This window comes from Ambystoma mexicanum, chromosome 7p, assembly GCF_040938575.1.
Source record: "Ambystoma mexicanum isolate Mex_15411 chromosome 7p, UKY_AmexF1_1, whole genome shotgun sequence".
NCBI classification, from domain to species: Eukaryota; Metazoa; Chordata; class Amphibia; order Caudata; family Ambystomatidae; genus Ambystoma; species Ambystoma mexicanum.
Window position 1 is genome coordinate 199202570 of NC_090939.1, and position 19711 is coordinate 199222280.

Below are 19711 nucleotides of genomic sequence, written 5' to 3' on the forward strand. Positions count from 1 at the left end.
GGGTCCGTCCCTCATGTTGTTTGGTGTTCAATACTTGACTGTGTTTAAAACCAACAAACTTCAATTTACAACAAACAAAATAAAGAACACAGACGCTCCAAGAATACTTTACTAGCTTACCGCATGAAAACACCGTAGCTCAGAATGCACAGACACGCGCACTTTGCTGGCCAATCACTAGCGTTCGTTCCATTTCAAGTCATCAGTGCTGTCTTCTAAAAAGAACGGTTCAAACCCTGTTTTCCCCGAATTCTTATTTATGCTGGTAACAGTCTTAAAATTCAAAGGCCCCTATCCATGGCAGAGCGCCGTGAGACTTCTCATTTCCGGCCCCCAGCGCTACTGTTGACACGTCTCCACGCCGCGTGCATCTTCGCCTTCGTGTGATCTGCATGCAGCTAGCAAGTGCACCTTCCCAGCAGCTCGCCCGCCCGCCCGCCCGCGGCTACGCAGGATGTTCGTGGAAAGGGAGAAAGGACGGCACACGTGCAGCCACGGCGCGTCCGTTGCTCGGCTGCCATTAATTAATGGCTTGCCTTTGGACAATGGGCCTGGCTCAGTTCACCACACGACCCAGCCTGAGCCGCAGCAGAGGCCGAACGGGGAAGAGAAGAGGCCAAATCCAGTGATACAAACTTATCTGGCTGTCGCCTATTAACACGTATATTTGCAGGTAGCCGCCTCACATCGTTTTAAAAGGTATGCAATGTGTATGTAACCCTCTCAGTTGATGCCATGTTTGAGCCATCTGTAACCCATTCCCCTATTTCAGTTTGTTTCTGCGCGTTTTTCCTCCCGACACATTTTAAAATCCACAACCACCTTTGCCATTTGGTAAAGTTGTTTTTCAAGCGGTCATCAAATAATACAGTTTGATTTTCGGTTCACTTCTTATTTCATAAAAACTGCTGTTATATGTTCTCCCCAACACTTCGTTCCAGAATTGTGGAACTGATCAACACTGAAGGAACATATTCGGATACCTTTGGCTGCACCTCATGCTATCACCACACATGCCAACATTCAGATGCATCAGGGAGGGAGATTTCCACAGGGATATCGGGAGATGCATATTTCCCCATCGGAATGCATTGGGGCTACAGTTATTTTAGGCGGGAGACTGTGAAAAATAGCAATATTTTTCACCTAAAAATCAGGAGTCTCCCGCCTAAATCGGGAGGGTTGGCATGTATGTATCACGCAAAAGCAGTTTAACAATTTATTTTTTCCTGGTGTCCAATAGAGATGAAAATATGTCTTTTGTTCATGATCAAGCTGCCCCAAATAGCTATACCATTCTAGAATTGCGAGAGAGGGTGTTTTTCCATTTAGTTCCTTTTAAAATATGCATCTGTATTTGATTCCAGTGAGGCGCTGCTTCTCAAATGTAAATGGTTCCATTGTTATCAGACATAAAAGTTTGTGATTATATAATTTTCGTTCTTGCCTCTGAGTAACAGTTGTAGCAAAGATTTGTTTTTTTCATCTTGTGTTTTCGTTGTTACCCTGGCAGTGAGCGGTCCTCTAATGCTCCTCCTTAAGAAGTTCCACTGATCTGACGTACTACAGTTGGATCTGACGTACTACAGTTGAAACTAATACTTTACATTTTTAAATTAGCAATTTTACGCTTGATTGGAGATATGCTTTATGGTGTATACTTGTATACAGCCAGCCTTTCCGGAGTTATGAATTCCTTTCAATATTAAGCAAGGGATTCCCCGACAATGGCAATAGGGTAAGCAGGACTTTTCCCGTAGACTCTTGACATAAACAGTGCAGTACATTTCTGGCACTTAGACAGTGTGGGTGTTTTGATTACAAGAGGTAATCCCTAAAACCTAGGTCCACATGCCCTCCTCACCTAACCTGAGACTGGGTGATCTACACCACCCTGTTTCCTTCCCTGATTGCTTGTAGATACCTTATTGCCAAATTGCTGCGCTCCCATCGCCCGTTATTATCTCCCCTCTGCTATTTCTTGATCCTGAGCAATCTGCTTCCCCTAGCCATGTACTTCCCTCTATGACTTGTAAAGTGCTCTGTTGTTTCCTGAAGCTAGGCCTGCAACAATAATAATAATAATCCTCATTACGCTAGCCCTCCCCCTCTGACAAAGTACTCTCTCAGATGAGGCTTTGACTTTCCGACAGAAGCTTTAACATTCTCTTTTTGGCATCATAGACCCCTCTCTGGTTTACCCCTTCCCTTATGGTATAAGGACCATTGACCCGATGACCCCTCCTGTCATGAATAATTGTCGCAAAATCTGCTGGGGAGATGGAACTGGACGTGAGTACTCTGAAGAGAGAAGAGGTACTGCTTAATGCGTATTAATTCTGATTTTCAACACATTTATTCCAGAAAGTCATAATTCTATTTAAGACATGGAGGCAAAGGATTATGCTTCTCTTCCATTTTACTACTTCAGCAGCAAATGTACAAACCAATAAAACATGAAAACAAAACTCAAAAACTACAATAACCATCCTTTTTTGAGTCTTTGGTAGTTCTGTTCTTATTCGTCCTCAAACTGACCACATGGTAACTTTAACCAATCAGCATAGTCCTTCTCCTAAAACCACACTGTCCCTCTACTTCACTTCCTATTTCTTTGCTTTGTCGAGAACGCGTCCAGTGAATTTTGCAATCCTGTCCATTCTCTGCAGATACGTCCTCAATTTCCGGATTGTTTGTTGTCTGCCAACGCACCTAATTGAAACATAAAGTAACCAGTGACTGTAAGCCGAAAGAGGGTGGAACAATCGTAAAATCAACCACAATTTCTATCTATTATCTTATTGTGCATTTAACCAATCTGTAACACTTTAATATATTCATCATAACCATTTCAATACTTGCAGAAAAAAACATGTAAAACATTCCATTACTTCTTACATTTCATTATTGTTATTACTATTTATAGGGTGAGATAATCCTTTGCCTCTGTGTCTTTAATAGAATTATGACTTTCTGGAACGAATGTGTTGAAAATCTGAATTTTATATCAAGACCGGAGGCTCAGATTATGCTTGTTCAAAGCTTACTCACCACTAACGATGCCACACTTTCCATTGGTTTAAAATAGAATGTTTTAAAAGTCGATTCATTCGACTAATCTGCAGACCTCATAATGTCTTCTACTATGTTGAATGCCTTGGTAGCCATCACTCATCTTGCTGAGTGAGCCCCATATTTTACTATGTCAATGCCTGCCTGCTCCATCACCCATCTGAGCCATCTGGCTATGTTAGCCGGTGTTATGGCCTTAAAAGGTTTACAAATAGCTATTAGTAACTGAAATACTCCTGGAGGTCTAACTTCCCTTGTCATAGCCTCATATGCCGCTGGCCATGTGACCGGGCATAGTTTTAGTTGTCCCGGAAAAGATTAGTAAGATATGGATCTCAAACCTGTCTTAGTCCTCCTCGTCATGAGGAAGGTCACTTTGTTTGGTGACACACTCTTCCTGTTGATCTCTAGTGCTCTAACGTCTGATGACCTTGACCTTTTACAAGCCAATAGACATAGTAGCATGGCTAGCTTGCCGGAAATAGCCTTTCTGGATAGCTCCCGATTATTTCAAAACTGTGTCGACATCCCACAATTCAGCATATTTTTCACTAGGGGGTCTAGTCATCTTTACTCCCCTTACTATTCTACAGATCAGGGGATGTTCACCTATTTCGATCCCTTCGATCGTAGGGTGACCCGCCGATATCGCTGACCTGGCCGTATTGATTGTTCTGTATGCCTCCCCCGGGCTGCCAACTGTGCTAAGAAATTGGCTACATGTACTACATCCGTTCCATCGGGATGAATACTCCTCTCCAAACACCAGCTACTCCATCTAGCCCATGCAGATCTATAGGCCCTGTGTGTTCCTGGTGCCCAGGATTCGTTAATGATGTTTTCAGCCTCATTCGATAGTCCTGGCCTAACCCAAGATCTCCTGAAATCGCCCATGCGATTAGGTTGAGTCTGCCTGACCTAACTAGTGGATGGTTGAGGTCCCTGGGGTCTTGAACAATGAATTCGTGGCTGGGTAGTGCCACTGGGTTGTGGTGGGATAATTCCAGTAGACTGGGGAATCACTCCTGGCCCCTCCAATCTGGCGTAATTAGAACTAGCAATGCTTTCTGCCGCCTCACCTGGGCTAGCATCCTCGCTATCATGGAGAACGGAGGAAACGCATAGTTTGTCTGTTGGCCCCATGTTTGCATGAAGGCGTTTGTCACTTCTGCCTCTGGGTCCGGTCTCCACCTGAAGAACCGGGTTAACTGTTTGTTCAGCCTCGTTGCAAATAGGTCGACCTGGCATGGTCCCCATCGAGTCATTAGTTCTTGAAACACCTCATCAAGCTTCCAATTGCTGTCATCCCTGAGGTATCTGGAGTTCCAATCGTCCACCTTGTTCTGATGGCCCGGCAGGTACTCCGCCGTCATTGACACTTTCCTCTGAAGACAGCGTTGCCAGAAAGCTTTTGCTAATTCTGCCAGTAGACTGGATCTTGTTGTAAAGACTGGATGGGTGTGTCTGTACTTCTGCTCTCTGTATGGTAGAAGAGAGGGACAGAGGACCCCAGCCAAGATTCTCTATTACGGCAGCAATGGACGAGCTATCAAGGCCTAGCTTCTCAGGAGGTGATGCAGGCTGGTTCTTAAGTACAGTGTACCCCAAACCCCCACAAAGGAATGTCAACACACTGTATTACTGAAAACAGTCTTTATATAATTAATATTCAAAGGTATGTACACTTTCACAATAACTCACTTTGTGCTCAGAAATCAATAATGGCAAATATATACAATTCTAAAGTGGTACCACCAATATTATCAGATCTCATTAAAGTGCATCAACTATACTGTCAGAATGTCACAAAGATCAATAACAAGGAAACCAGCAATAGAGATAGGAACGAAAGCAAGATGGTTGAAACAATAGGCAGATTTCCGGCCCCTACCACTGGACACACTTCTGTGTGGAGATCCCCCCACCCGGGCAACCTGTAAAATAAAGATATAGCACAAGCCCAGTCCATATATTGATCAATAGTCTTATTTTCTCCTATAATGTTTTTACCCCCCAATGTACCTGGTGGAGCAGAGTTCTCTGAAGAAGCGTCCATGGATCCTTCTTGAGTGACCCCCTTTCAAGCAGGAGTCATGGATCGTCGAGAGGCGTCGAAGAAAGTGAACTTGGCGTTGATGAGAAGTTTGAGGGTGCTGAGACCACAGCGTCGATCCAGGCAGTGCTCGTCAGCGACGTCCTGCGAGGATGAGGTGTGCGGGGCACCTCGGCGTTTGATTGTTCAGGACCGCAAAGAGTTTCGGAAGAACTGTGGCCCAGCAAGGGCGTCAAAGTCTTTGTGGTCTCTGAGTGGCGGGAAACCCGCCGGCGGATTCTCCTCGGCGCGTCGGCGGCCTTGACTTTCTCCGGCAGGACAAAGCGGTCGCCGTTGCGGACAAGGGAGTCCTTCGATTCAAATGTTCTTAGGCAAAGGAGCGGGCGGCTCCGGTCAACGGCGGCACTACTTCAAGCGGCCCCTCTTCTGGGGCAACACAACTTTGACGGGCCTCCAGCGGTTACACAAACCTGCCAACCCTGGTCGACGGCAATGGACTTCGACAGCGGCGAAGTCCGGGTGCTTCACTTCGTTCTCCTCAGCGGTCCCTGTCTCCGGTCGGCAGCCTTTCGAGGGTCTGACTTCCAGGGAGCTTCGGCGAAAGTTAGCGGTGCTTGATGGTCCCTCGGAGCACGGGAAGAGGGCGCCTTACCAGGTCCTCTTTCGGATCAGTCTTCGACGAATTCGACAGCTTTCAGATCAGGTCGAAGCAAATGCAACAGCAAGTCTTCTTCTTCCAGCTGGGCGACGAGGATCAGCAGTTCCAGTTACTCTTCAAGTGTAGACACAGCTTCTGAACAATTTCCAGTGGTGAGAGGTCCCCAGATATACTATCCTGTCTCTCATCCACACTGCTGGGTCACGCTCAGCAGCCAATCATACAGAAGTGCATTCATGCAGTCAGTCAGCCAATCAGGCACACAGTGCATTCAGGCCATCCTCCTCCCTCTCAGACACTCACATCAAGGAATGTGGATTGGGACAAGTACCCAGTCATTCAACACTACACACTGCATTCAGGCCATTTTCGGGCAGGGCTGTCTCAGTCTTTGTCTCTCATACCAGAAACCAGACAGCCACAACAAGAAGTGCATATTGGTCACATACTCCAATCACCCAGGTCCCACCCACAGCGTGTACCCACAAGATACAGTCACTGGGAAGGCTCCAGACAGTCTGGACTGGACTTCACAACAACACCATATATGGAACTTCCACCCAACAGCCAGTCAGGGGGAAGGGACAGAGTCAGGGCTTCCCAGGACTTTGGGAAAACAATGTAACAGGCAATAGAAAGCAAGTGGCCACAGGGGCCATCTTGTTTTCCATCAGGAATCAACTCATTCCAATGGCAGGGCCTGGGTATCCCAAAATGGAGGATACTCAGAGCACCTGTCCAAATTCAGCATGGAGCTGTCACCAGCCCATACCCTGCTCTGCGGGCCACCCACAGGAGCCCAAAAACATACACTAGGGGGACAGGGTTGCACCCGCACCCATGGGTGCCGTAAGGGTATCCAATGGGTCTGTTCACCAAACCAAAAGAGAGAGTGCTGCACCGCCAGGAGTCCCTCATGAACTCCTGTGCGGAAAACACGACAGAACACACGATAAAAAGGCAGTAAAGGACAAGGATACGGAGGCCCTGTCCCTCCAATGCATTTCCAGCATCACAGTCGCCCCCCCCAGACTGAGGTGGAGAGTGCCTAATCTCCCACGGATTAGACGCCCTCATCCAGACGGTCAACATACCTTCTGGAAAGGCCATCTGCATTATCGTGATTCTTCCCTGGTATGTGCTCTTTGGTGAAGTCTAGCCCTTGCAGGCTAATGGACCACCTGAGCAGTTTCGGGTTTTCACCCTTCATCTGCATAAGCCGCTTCAGGGGCTTATGATCTGTTTGGACCTTGAAGGTAGACCTCGTAAGGCAGGGCCTAAAACGCCTAAGGCTCCAAACTATACTGAAACATTCCTTCGCAACAGTAGCCCACCTAAGTTCTTTACCCTTGAGTTTTCTACTGATGAAGATGATAGGATGTTCCCTCCCTTTGTCATCTAACTGGGACAAGACAGCTCAAATTCCGGTGCCGCAGGCATCCGTCTGGACGATAAAGGGTCGGCTGTAGTCAGGCGCACACAACACGGGTGCCCTACACAGACTTTCTTTCAAGCCATCAAAGGCCCTCTGACAGTCTTCAGTCCAATTAACCTTCCTAGGTTGTTTGGATGAAGTCAGAGCTGTCAGTGGTGCAGCTATGGTTCCATAGTCCGCCATGAAATAGCGATAATACCCAGTGAGGCCCAAAAAACGTGGGTTTGAGTAGTGGGAGTCTCCCAGTCCTGTACATCCTGTACCTTAATGGGGAGAGGTTGGATTTGACTCCCTCCAGGGGTGCACCGCCAGGAGTCCCAAATGAACTCCTGCGCAGAAAGCACGACAGAACACACGATAAAAAGGCAGTAAAGGACAAGGATACGGAGGCCCTGTCCCTCCGATGCATTTCCAGCATCACACTTGTCCCACCCAGTCTGTTTATATACCTGACTGCCGAGACATTGTCCATCTTTAGCAGGGCACAACATTGTGCCCTCTCTTGAGTCCAGCATTTCACTGCGAACAGCCCTGCCCGTACCTCCAGACAGTTAATGTGGAGAGTCGTCTCCTGATCCGACCACCTGCCCCCTGTTGACAGGTTCCTGCATCGGGCACCCCAGCCCCATCTGCTGGCGTCAGATTCGATGACCAGGTCCGGGGATGAGCTAAAAATGGCCCTCCCGTTCCATGCATCGATGTGGTGTAGCCACCATTCCAACTCTTCCCTCACTTCTTGGGAGATGGTAACATTTGTTTCATATGAAGCGCCCCTCCTGAGGTTTCTGATCTTTAACCTCTAGTGTGCCCTGTAATGTAGTGGTCCTGGAAATATTGCTTGGATCGATGACGCTAGTCGCCCCACTAACCTTGCGATATCCCTCCGTGACATTTCTCCTCTCGCCAGGGTGTGTCTTAACTGCTTTTTGATGTCGTTCTCCTTGGAAATGGGTAGGCTGAGAGATCCCTGAATAGAGTCCACTATGAATCCTAGAAATTCCATTGTCTGTTCCGGAACTATTTTGGATTTCTCCCAATTGATTAGGAACCCCAGGTCTTCTAACACTTTTATTGTCGACTGCACCTGTACTTGTAGTGTTTCTTTCTCCTGACACATCAGACATATTATGAGTCTTATTCCCTGACTCCTGAGGTGCATCACCACTCGCTTCATTATCTTGGTGAAACACCATGGTGCGGATGCCAAGCCGAAGGGCAGGCATCGAAACTCCCGTGTCGACTCTCCCCAGATGAACCTTAGGACTCTGCAATGTTCCTCTGCTATGGGTATAGTTAGATATGCGTCCTTTATATCTATTCTGGCTAGCCAATCTCCTTGAATTAAGGTATCTCTTAACAGGTGTATCCCTTCCATCTTGAAGTGCCTGTACACCACAAATTTGTTTAAACCCTTCAAGTTTATAATTGGTCTTACCTTGTGTTTCCCTTTCACAAGAAACATTTTGCTTATATGTCCTCTTGACGAATCTGTTATTAGTCTTATGGCATTTATGCTTTCTAGCCCTCTCAGCTCTCCCTCTAGCAATAATTTGTCTGCTCTGTTTAGTTCTAAACCCCTTGGAGGATTCTTCTGATGAGGAGTCTCTAGAAAGTCTATGTGAAAACCTTGTACGGTTTCCATTATCCAAGTATCCCCAGATATAGTGCTATTCTTCCCCCTACTGCTGGGGTAATTAATGGTGGGCTGTTCACTCTCACCTGAGGTGTTTTGTTGACGCTCTTCATGTCGCCGGCTTCTACCCCTTCCTCTACCCCTTGATGGGAAGAAGGGGGTCTGTCTTCGATCCTCCTGATCTTGCCACTGCGTTCTGTCCTGGTAGGATCTGTTAAAGTGGAATCGGCCAGGCGAGCACCCCCTGCCTCTGCTGGCCCTAGCGAAAATCTGTCTCCCAAACACTCTCTTGAGTGTGGCCTGCGCCTTGTCCAGCGCTGCATAGGAGTTAGCGAACTTTGTTAACTCTTTAATAAAGGAATCTCCGAAGAGTTTTCCCTTTGCGGTCGACGCCGACTCTGAAGAAGCTAGTTCACTTAGCTTCAGGTCTATCTTTACCAGAAGAGACCTTCTTCTCTACATGGTGATCTCGTGGTTGGCATTGCTCAACATACAGATTGCCCTGTGGGCCCACCCGGTCAGAATCGCCAGGTCCACTGGCTCTCCCTTTTCTCTGGCCTCTTCGCCAATCTGTAGAATTTTAGTGAGGGGCCCTGTCATGTCCAGCATTTTGTCCTGGCATGATTGCCAGCACCTATCTAGACCTTTTCTCATGTCTGTGGTGTACTTGGTCATGAACGTGATAATTTTGTCATTGATCTCGCGTGTATCCGCTGCACCCTCTGGGAGGTGAGGTCTAGAGCATTCCGCCCTCATCTTACTCCTAGCTTCCTTAGCTAGGGGCGCCCTCAGGCGCTTTCTCAAGTAGGCCGATATTTTCTTTGGCGGCTCCCATTCGGAAGACCTTGGGTGGATCAGTGCCTCAGGATCAAAATCATCACCTGCACCATACTCCTCTATCTCCTCCTTCCTCATTTTCTTTGGCGCTTTATGGCCTTCTTCTTCTGAGGAAGATATGGAATATACCTCTTCCTCTGAATATTCTTCCTCCCAGTACTCCTCTCCCTCATCAGAGGTGTCTGAGGATTTATCTTGCCAGCTGCTAGGCCCCACCTTTGCTCTTACTCTCCTTCTCTTGCCACCCTTCTTCTTTGGTGGTATGCCCGGAGGGGTGTGGGCTTCTTCTGCTGTGAGGGCTGCTTTTCTGCCCTCTTTTGATTCGTCCTGTGCTTTTAGCCCTTTAATGTCCTCCAGGCCCTGTGAGAACTTGAGCCAGTCCTCGATCAGAGCTATCTGTTGTGGCCCTTGTCCCAAAGAGGCTCCCAGGGCCTTTTGGAGGACCTGAGTCATCTCCACATGGCTCCTCTTCTGGCTAATGTTAGCCTTTTCCCTCATCACTAGATGAGCTCATGTCTGCACAGAACACTGGGGATTTTTAGACTATAAACCAGTCCTTATAATCTCTTGGAGATTGAAAATATATATTTATATTGTATTGATTGCCGGATATATCAGGTTTTACCTGGGACTATGCCTGTAACTGTTTTTTTTTAACTTCTTTTTATTAATTTCTTCATAATACACAAAGAAAGGAGCTCAACTCAACAAGGAACAAACAAACCCCCCCCAACCCCTCAGAAGAAACCCACCCCTTGCTACAACGTCAATGATCCTTCTCGTCTCAACGTTCTCCTTTCCTCTTTTACCCGTAGATGTCCAACAGTTTGAGTCTTTGGGGGCACCACTGTTCTCTGAACTCCCCTTTAAGATAAACCAATGTCTCTCCCCAGTCCGCAGAGAAGTTTTCCAACTTATTATTGACAGCATAGGTTGCCCATTCCACCGAAACCAAATTCCACATTTTCCTGAGCCAGTCTTGCTCTGTCGGAATCGTAGAGGACTTCCACCTCTGTGCAACAAGGGTCATCGCCGCTAAAATGAATACCACTCTCACCTTATAGCGACCCTGCCTCTCCAGAGCTTACCCTTGCCCTCTTTTACCCAGCAGTATCTCTCGGGGATCCTGACCGGCTCCCTCGCCCGTGCCTGGGTGAGAGCTCGTACAATATCATCCCAAAAAGGGCGGATTAAGGGGCAATCCCACCATATGTGGGGAGCGGAGCCCTCTTCCCCACAACCCCTCCAGCACTTCCCCGAAGTTGCTGGGTACATCGCCTGTAACTGTTGTTTTGCATTATCTCTCTCTGGCCTGCAGGGGCGCTGTGATCTGTATTCACGCAGCGCGATTAAACAGAACGTTGCGTTCCGAAGCGAACATGTGGATTATGTCTCCTGATTACTGGAGTTCAAAGATTGTACGGATATGCTTTCGGAGCAATCGCAATAACGTTATCTCACTTTCCTAACGGTCAGCGGAATGGTGAGAGTGCCGGAACTACGTGGTCCCATCGCGCTCCTCCTTCCATGACCGTAGTGCCCTCTTTGGCTCTCTTCAGAGGTTGCGGTCACTGGAGCACCAGCCCTGTCGCGACCACAACTTAAAACATTCACACACTGCCGCGGATATGCTCTACCAGTTATCTACGTTGTGCACGCACGTGCATGCCGGTTTGCCTTTCCACACAGCCTCTTCACATGCAATACATAAGAAGAAATTAAAAGGGCACTTAACTCGCTGCCGAGCAGCAAAGAAAGAGGAAATGAAGTAAAGGGACAGTGCGGTTTTAGGAGGAGGACTATGCTGATTGGTTAAGGTTATCATGTGGTCAGTTTGAGGACCAATAAGAACAGAACTACCAAAGACTCAAAAAAGGATGGTTATTGCAGTTTTTATGAGTTTTGTTTTCATATTTTATTGGTTTGTACATTTGCTGCTGAAGTAGTAAAATGGAAGAGAAGCATAATCCGAGCCTCTGGTCTTGACATAGAACTCTTGTTATCAAAACATTACCTCTGGACCTCCTCCCTCATCACAATCCTCAATCAGATGAGGATTATCCCAACATACGTTTGTAATGTCATCATTGAAGACAGCACAGTCGTGCTAGGCGCAACCCTCATGCATATTTTAATTAGTGTTCTAGTTCGTCATTAAACACAGCCAACTTTGTATTCCTTAAAGAAAACAATCTTAACTTGGTAATCAGAAATTAACATATCCATAGCCAACTTCCAGTAAGAGAATACCCAGAGCCTTGGCCCAAGATGTTTACACACTCTGCTTTCAACAACACTAAGTAATAGGGGGCAATTATACCCCTGATGTCTTCTAAGCCTTCACAATCAACAGCAAATCCATCTACTCATGAATGCAACTGAAGGTTTCAACCCCTTACGACTGCCAAGGCAAGAAATCAATGAATGCATTAGCAATTTGACTTGGGCCTTTCCAGCGAACATTACTCTGCTCGTTTCACAGCTAACATTTGCAACGCCTTTTATTCCTCATTAAAGGTAACAAGTAACAGCAACCTCATGTTCCAACCGAATGAAAGAACATATTTTTGAAATGTATGAAGGCCCAGTGCCTGCATTACACAGGTGCTTCACAAAGTATCCGGAAGTAGACAGGGACTGCACTCCAGTGCCCCAATATCACTGACTTTCGTCAGGGAGGCAATAGGTACTCGAAATAAGATGTTATATGCCAACAGATTCACTATATATTCCATAATGGATTCAAATGGTGGGTCCAGCAGTCCCGTCAAAACCTAGGCCAGAGCCCACAGAGGGAGATGAAACTTGTATGGGGTGGTTTGTTCAGAAGAAGAAATCCTTAGAAAAATCAAGAGGAAGATTAAAAGCCTTGATGGCAGTCCACTGCATTTTAAGAGTAGAGACTACCAGATCCTTGTGAAAAACATCCGACAGAAATTCTAAAATTAGTGGGGATCACAAACCACAGCGCAAATAATATTTTCAAAGCACCATTTCTCAGAGACACAAAGTGCTTGGAGTTGTAACTTTTAGTAGACTTTCCGACAAATCCAAATGTCTTAGTCTTTCTTTCTCAATAGCCAAGTTAAGAGCTGAAGCTGCATCAGCTTCCCTGCAAGTAGTTCTGGAAATGCTAAAAGGATTATTTATGTTGCAGTAACCCATCGGTGTTCTTGATAAATGCACCAGTGTTGGGAGCCAATGCCTTCATGCACAAAACAGCACCACAGCAAACATATGCTCTTTCTTTTTTAAACTTCAAAATACTTGGTGATGAGGAGAAAGGAAGAAAATGCTTAAAACAGGCTCTTTGGCCAATAATGTGTAAAACGTCTGCACTAGGGGCCATTAGATCTGGATGTCGGCAGCAAAGCATGTCCACCATCTTGATTCCCTCATGGTGTACAGGTCCATCATGGGCATTTCAAACATCTTGTCAATCTCCAAAAGCACCTTCATTGAAATAAGTTCTTCAAGAGATGACCGAAAGATGTGACTGTCCACCCTGACGTTGGGAATGCCTGGGATGTGAACTGCTTGGACTACTAATAACAATCTCTGTTCTACCCATTCCAGTAGGTGCTCTGACAGGATTGTCTCTTGCCCTTCATCTATTTATTAAAGACATGATCACACTGTTTTCCACCACTCAATGTCCCCTGAGTTCCGTGCAAAGCGGCTCGGGGCAAGGTCCACTGCCCTGAGTTCCTTCCAGTTAGATGGCTGAGGGAGGTTTGTCTTAATTAATTGTCCCTGACTTTCCCTGTATATGCAGGCGGCGTCCCATCCTACTGTGATGGTGTCTGTTTTCACTACTTCTGCAGTGAGGATGGGGTTTAATGAGCAACCCTTTCCAAATGACCTAGGTAAAGCCACCAATCCATTTTCTGTCATAGCTGCATTGCTATCAGACGTGGAGCTCGTATTTCAATGACTGCGGCTCACATCCGTATCTCAGGATATGTTTCATATTAAACCTGACCCATAGTACAAAAAAGTTGCATAAAACACATGTTTTGGACTCAATGGGGGTGACACAACTGTCAATTCCCCTAATATCCGTATCACACACAAGGATCACAGGTTATGGTTCGCAATTCTTTTAGATTTTTACTGTTACTGAAAATGTAACACTCACCTAACTTGCCCTCCAACAGAGCTCACAAAACCCTCATGGGAGCTCCAATCCTAGGTTTCACTGATGGGCCACTTATCTAGGTTAAGGGGATAGGTCAAGAAACTGGCCCTGTCACTATTCTGTTACAGTCACAATATATTTGATAAAAATCATAACCCAGGGTTATGTGTTATTTGCTACACAAATGAAATTTCTCACTTTATTCTTTTTCTTTGTGTTGCAATTACCAACACTAAAATATCATGAGTACATGAGTCTCTTGTAAAAAACTTTAAAAAAACAAATTTGATCAGTGTTCCAACTGAACATTACTAGCTGATGGCATTCTAGGTCTACTGTACTGTTACTCAAAGGAACATTACACCCTCTAAGTAGAGAGTTTCAGAAAATTAAAAATAGAGACCCTTTTTACCAATCCAATGGTTTATTCCTTTTGAGAAAAAGGTCAAATCGGTCCTACCGGTTTCAGTGGTATGTATTATTTCCCACTTTCTTCAGGGCCACAGCACTGTTTTACGTTCTGTCAAAATAGGAGGAGGATTCTTCTCCAAAGATAGATCACCCCACCTGTAAATGATGGTACAGGGTAAGAAACTCTGCCTGATTTGAAAGTATATCAAGTTATGGAGTTACCAAGTCAGAAGAGTGATGCATTAAACAACTTCACATGTCTCTTCCAATCCCCTGACCCTGCTCATCATATAAATCTTTTTATTTGAGGTTTTGGATCCAACAGTTTAATCTTTCCAAGTCCAACATTACTTTCAATCCTATGAAGATCTTTGGAACTAGGAAGACTATAGAATAGAATCTTCTTCCTTGTTCCTTTTTATCAACTGTATGAATAGCATTCTTGGACAGATGGTGTACATACTGATAAGTAAGGCGTTAACCTTTGCTTTATGTCTTGGGATCTCTATTACGATCACTCCTGATTTCAGTGGGCTTGAAATTATTTCCAGCTTGTAACAGTTCCTGAGAATGATGCATGCCAGACCCCTGGTTTCCAAGCTGTGGCAAATGCAGTCAGACATCCACCCAATGGAATGCCCATCGAGTCTTCATCAAGTACTCAGAAATTGGGAATTTTTCCAATGCTGGTCGAGGGCATGATGTTTTGATGGCTACCTCATCCTTGTTGAACAGCCCATCCTTCAGGACAGCTAGTGTTCTTGAATATCATAGGTTTGGAGGGGTGTCTTTTAGTCTGTGCTGATTTACCCTGAGAGGGGTAGGAATATTTGTGATACTCAAAGATCCTGTTAACAAGTCCATTGAGTTCCAGTTCAAGTAACATGTTCCCCTTGCATGGCACATGTAGAACAATATTATTCTGTGTAGGGTCTGTTTTCAATTCTCTGATGTAAATGTTCCAACTGGTATCCACCAATGCCATCCATGTCAAGAAGGCTGGAGTAATAGAGTCCCATTGTTGCGTCTGACATAAGTTGCACTTATTTCTCCATTATTGTGTCTCACTACAATGTTTTGCACTAGCCAGTCACATGTCTAAGGTTTGGAAATCTTAGCTAGTAGCTGTGCTCAGGACATCATATAAATACCAGAGCTCATAGAAAGATTATAACCAGTAGATGATTTCTTTACTACCATGTCCACCTTCCTATCTACTACATCTCTTGGTGCCATGTTTTTAACAGCCATTGAAGCCTTCCCTTTTTGGTTAGAAATCAAAGAGTCCACTCTTAAGAGTTTTTGATAGGTTGGCGTTAACACTTTTAGATATAAATTTGGGATGGACTAATTCCTCAAGGTACTGTCATTTGTGATTGATCACTGTTTGCACGGTTTGTATGGCTGGATTTGTTTGCCTTCTATATTGCAGAATCGAATCTGGTGAGGTAGTCCTTCATTATTCTCACTAAGGCATCTGGTCTGAGAATTCTCAATTGGACCATAAGTGCGCCACTACCTCTGATTTTTTCTACTTGGAGAAGTATCTCCCTTTCACGTTTTTATTCTCTTCATCATCCCCTGTTTTGGGACTCAGCTGTTTCTCTCTCCTCCTGGTGGAGTGCCAGGGCAACTGATTCAGTAAGTCCAAGGTTACATTATTCATTGATCTTTGGCAGCCCAGGTGAGGAGTGATTTACTCTGGATTAACAACCATCTGGAGGTGTTACCCGTTTATAAAAATCCCTAGCAGCCTGGTCTCCAGGATGAACCTTTGCCTGGACCAGTAGTCCCTGGTGGAATGATGGGAGATGTGAGGTCTATTTGGGAGTGGCTCCTTCTCTCCCTGAAATATCCCTTTGTTGAGTGTCTGCTTTGTCACAAATAACCTCATTCATGAGGCGAGTGTCCTCTTCTGTGCATGGTGAACGGAACCACACAACCTTGTTTCATTATGTTCTGAGTTATGTCTGTGACAGTTTGCAAAGAAACTGTCCACATAAAAACATTTACGTACCCCAACGGCCTGTTCTCAATACCGGTTACAATCGCTTCGGTGGCACTTTGTGTTCAGAGTTTAGCTGCGAGATTACCACTGTCACATTGGAGCTCACAGCATGCATGCCCGCAGTCCTTGCTTTGCTGTCACTATTCACAGTTGATTGATCCTCTAGCCTTTAATCTGTGAAATTAGGCCTGCCTGTCCACACAGGAGCATCGACCCACATCACTTGTCTAGTGGTACATTTGGTGGTGATGTTTGGTGATCTGAACCTTCAGGGGGTACTTGCGCCCCCAATATCCCTCCAGCAGGCCTTCCATCTGTTAGAGACATGGATCTAAAAACTATTGGAGGAATCATGGTGTCACTTGCCCTATCATAAGGTCAGTGACAAAATTAGGAGGGTCCTTCAAAACAGAAAAGTAACAAAAAGCGACTGGATTGTGGTTCTGAAGAAGCAGAAAATCCTCTTCTGAGCAAGGATTGTGATGATGGAGGATGGCCCAGAGGAATGGCGTTTTCATCCTAATGGTCTTTGATAGACCAAAGAGAGTTGGTTGACTACCATTTCCTGCATCTCCAGTTGTAATAATCAAGTGGGGGGTTGATATTCCGGCCCTATCGGGATTCTGCTAGATTGTTGGAGCAGGAAGCTCTCACTGTATTTCTGAAAGTTGGAACGTTTTTGAGGAGTAGTTGTAGTTATATTCGGTATGCACAATGGTTGAAGGTCTTCTTTAAAAAGCTAGTAGAACTCCCCAGAAATGCCATCCAGGCCTGGAGGTTTGTTTCCCTGCAGGTTATCTATCGCTGTGTCAATTTCCTGTAGGGCTATTGCTAAATTCTACATATCTGAGTCTGCTCTTGTTAATGTAATCCAGTATATCCAGTTCTGAAAATAATTTGTTGAACTGCTCCCTTTACTACCAAGGTTGAATTCACCTTGTGCAGGGTGACTCAGCAGTGCCGATAGAGTGAGAAGAAATGTGGGGATTACTGGCATCCAGAATTAAAAAGGAATAAACTAAGATAAACATCTTTGGAAAAGATATACCCAAATGCATGGGAAATTGTGTACAAAGAAAGAAACCCTGTAGGTCACAACTGTCTTGTATTTCACTCTTTTAAATGGTAGTGTAAACAAGTCATGTTACTGGGCTGATTAGTGTGTATGGTATTTTAAATCTGTTATTTCCACTTTCTAAGGACAGTCAGTTAACCAAGATGTGTCACTAGGAAATGAAGCACTGAATATTTTCTTTTCTTTCAGGTTACCTAGTTCTTTTCGTCCACCTGTGATGATAACAGAAGATCTGACATACCTCAAAAAATAAAATTTTCGCAGCAACGTTTGGGTGTTTATCAGTCATGTCCAACGCTGTTGACACCGGCATACCAGTAGATGAAAGCTTCCTCTCTACAGAAGCACAGGGTGGTATCAATTTAGCACAGCACACAGGAAGAATAGACTCTGTGGATTCTCAAAGGACAAGTGTTAGCAAAAGAGGCAGTTTAAATAGTTGCAGCACTGCACGAAAACACAGAAGTAATGGAACACATGAAAGCAGTAGCAGCAGCAACAGATCTGAAAGCACAAGTTCTGCTTCGCAAGATTCAGACAACTCTGTCAATGAAGACCTTGCAGAGTCTCCTAGGAGAGCTAGCTCCCCAGAGCTTACAACTATAGCAAAACAAACAAAAAAGAATGGTTACTGTCCTTATCAGACTAAAGGTAAGACATACGTATAATCAGACAAATAGCTTATCTTAATTCAACCAAATTATTGGAGTACGTGTTTGTTTGGGCATTTAGGTGGGGAAGCCTGGGCACTATGGACCCCTTGTTTGTAGCACACATAACCAGTTTATTGTGCTAGTGAGGAGGTCACAAAATGATTATTTATCTGCAGGAGTACAGGCATGAATAGTGGTTTTCAAACTCCTACCACTCCATTCACTGCAGGCAGCCGACGCGAGGTGAGGAAGCCCATCCGGGCACGCCGCATATTTTTTGGGAGCCAACTAGGCCCCCAGGCCCTCCGAGCGTCCCTCTCCCACCCCGCACCCTCTTCCTGATTCCCGCTCCCCTCCCGCCTCCCAACCCGCCCATCCCCGCTCTGATTGGGCCGTGAGCCCTTCATCACTGGTCCTCCCAGGGCAGCCCTCTGCCCGGCAGCCCCCAGCGGCTGAGGGCCCCAGGGCCAAGGGCGGCTCCAACAGAGGCGGTTCCAGGAAGTGTCAGCAGGTATCCGCAGGGGAAGCCAAGGAAGCCACCAGACACCGACAAAACTGTAAGTGCTGGGTGGGGGGTAGAGCAATTACTCTACTCCAGAAAGCTCCTGCCACTCTCACTTACCTTTTCATGGCCTGCAGTCTAATGTTAACCAGCACCATAGCCTGAGAGAACCACACAGAGTAGCCTGCGCCACATCTAGGCAGAAATGTGATTGTTAGCATATGCCACACTTAGATGGAATCTCTAATAGCCTCTCTGTGAAAAGTAGAATTTAGAAGTACATTTAGAAAGTGCATTTAGAAGTGTACCCAATAGCCTCTCTGTGAAAAGTTGAATTTAGAAATTTGCCCAATAGCCTCTCTGTGAAAAGTTGAATTCAGAAGTGTACCCAATAGCCTCTCTGTGGAAAGTTGCATTTAGAAGTGTGCTCAATAGCCTCTCTGTGAAAAGTTGAATTTAGAAACGTGCCCAATAGCCTCTATGTGAAAGTTGAATTTAGAAGTACATTTAGAAAGTTGCATTTAGAAGTGTACCCAATAGCTTCTCTGTGAAAAGTTGAATTTAGAAGTGTGCCCAATAGCCTCTGTGAAAAGTTGAATTTAGAAGTGCGCCCAATAGCCTCTCTGTGAAAACTTGAATTTAGAAGTGTGCCCAATAGCCTCTCTGTGAAAAGTTGAATTCAGAAGTGTACCCAATAGCCTCCCTGTGAAAAGTTGAATTTAGAAGTACATTTAAAAAGTTGCATTTAGAAGTGTACCCAATAGCTTCTCTGTGAAAAGTAGAATTTTGAAGTACATTTAGAAAGTTGCATTTAGAAGTGTACCCAATAGCCTCTCTGTGTAAAGTTGAATTTAGAAGTGCGCCCAATAGCCTCCCTGTGAAAAGTTGAATTTAGAAGTACATTTAAAAAGTTGCATTTAGAAGTGTACCCAATAGCTTCTCTGTGAAAAGTTGAATTTAGAAGTGTGCCCAATAGCCTCTCTGTGAAAAGTTGAATTTAGAAGTGTGCCCAATAGCCTCTCTGTGAAAAGTTGAATTTAGAAGTGTGCCCAATAGCCTCTCTGTGGAAAGTTGAATTTAGAAGTGTGCCCAATAGCCTCTCCGTGAATTAGAAGTCTCTGAAAGGCCATGTAACCCATCATATCTCACCAACACGCTTACTCTCTCCTTACATCACCACTCAACTAGAACACAGAGATACTATGACACCATTCGGTATAACTGTTCTCATATCAA

The 19711-nt window shown here is 45.3% G+C and overlaps 1 protein-coding gene across 1 annotated transcript in view; it reads left to right on the top strand.

The window, feature by feature from the left end:
- The first annotated feature begins 501 nt into the window (after nucleotides 1–501).
- Nucleotides 502–19711, top strand: part of LCA5L (lebercilin LCA5 like) — an 800408-nt gene continuing 781198 nt past the window's right edge. The window contains exons 1-2 of the mRNA XM_069636060.1: nucleotides 502–699; nucleotides 17510–17971. Coding sequence (XP_069492161.1) covers nucleotides 17608–17971 — 364 coding nt within the window. The 5' untranslated portion in view covers nucleotides 502–699; nucleotides 17510–17607. The remainder of the gene's footprint in view (nucleotides 700–17509; nucleotides 17972–19711) is intronic.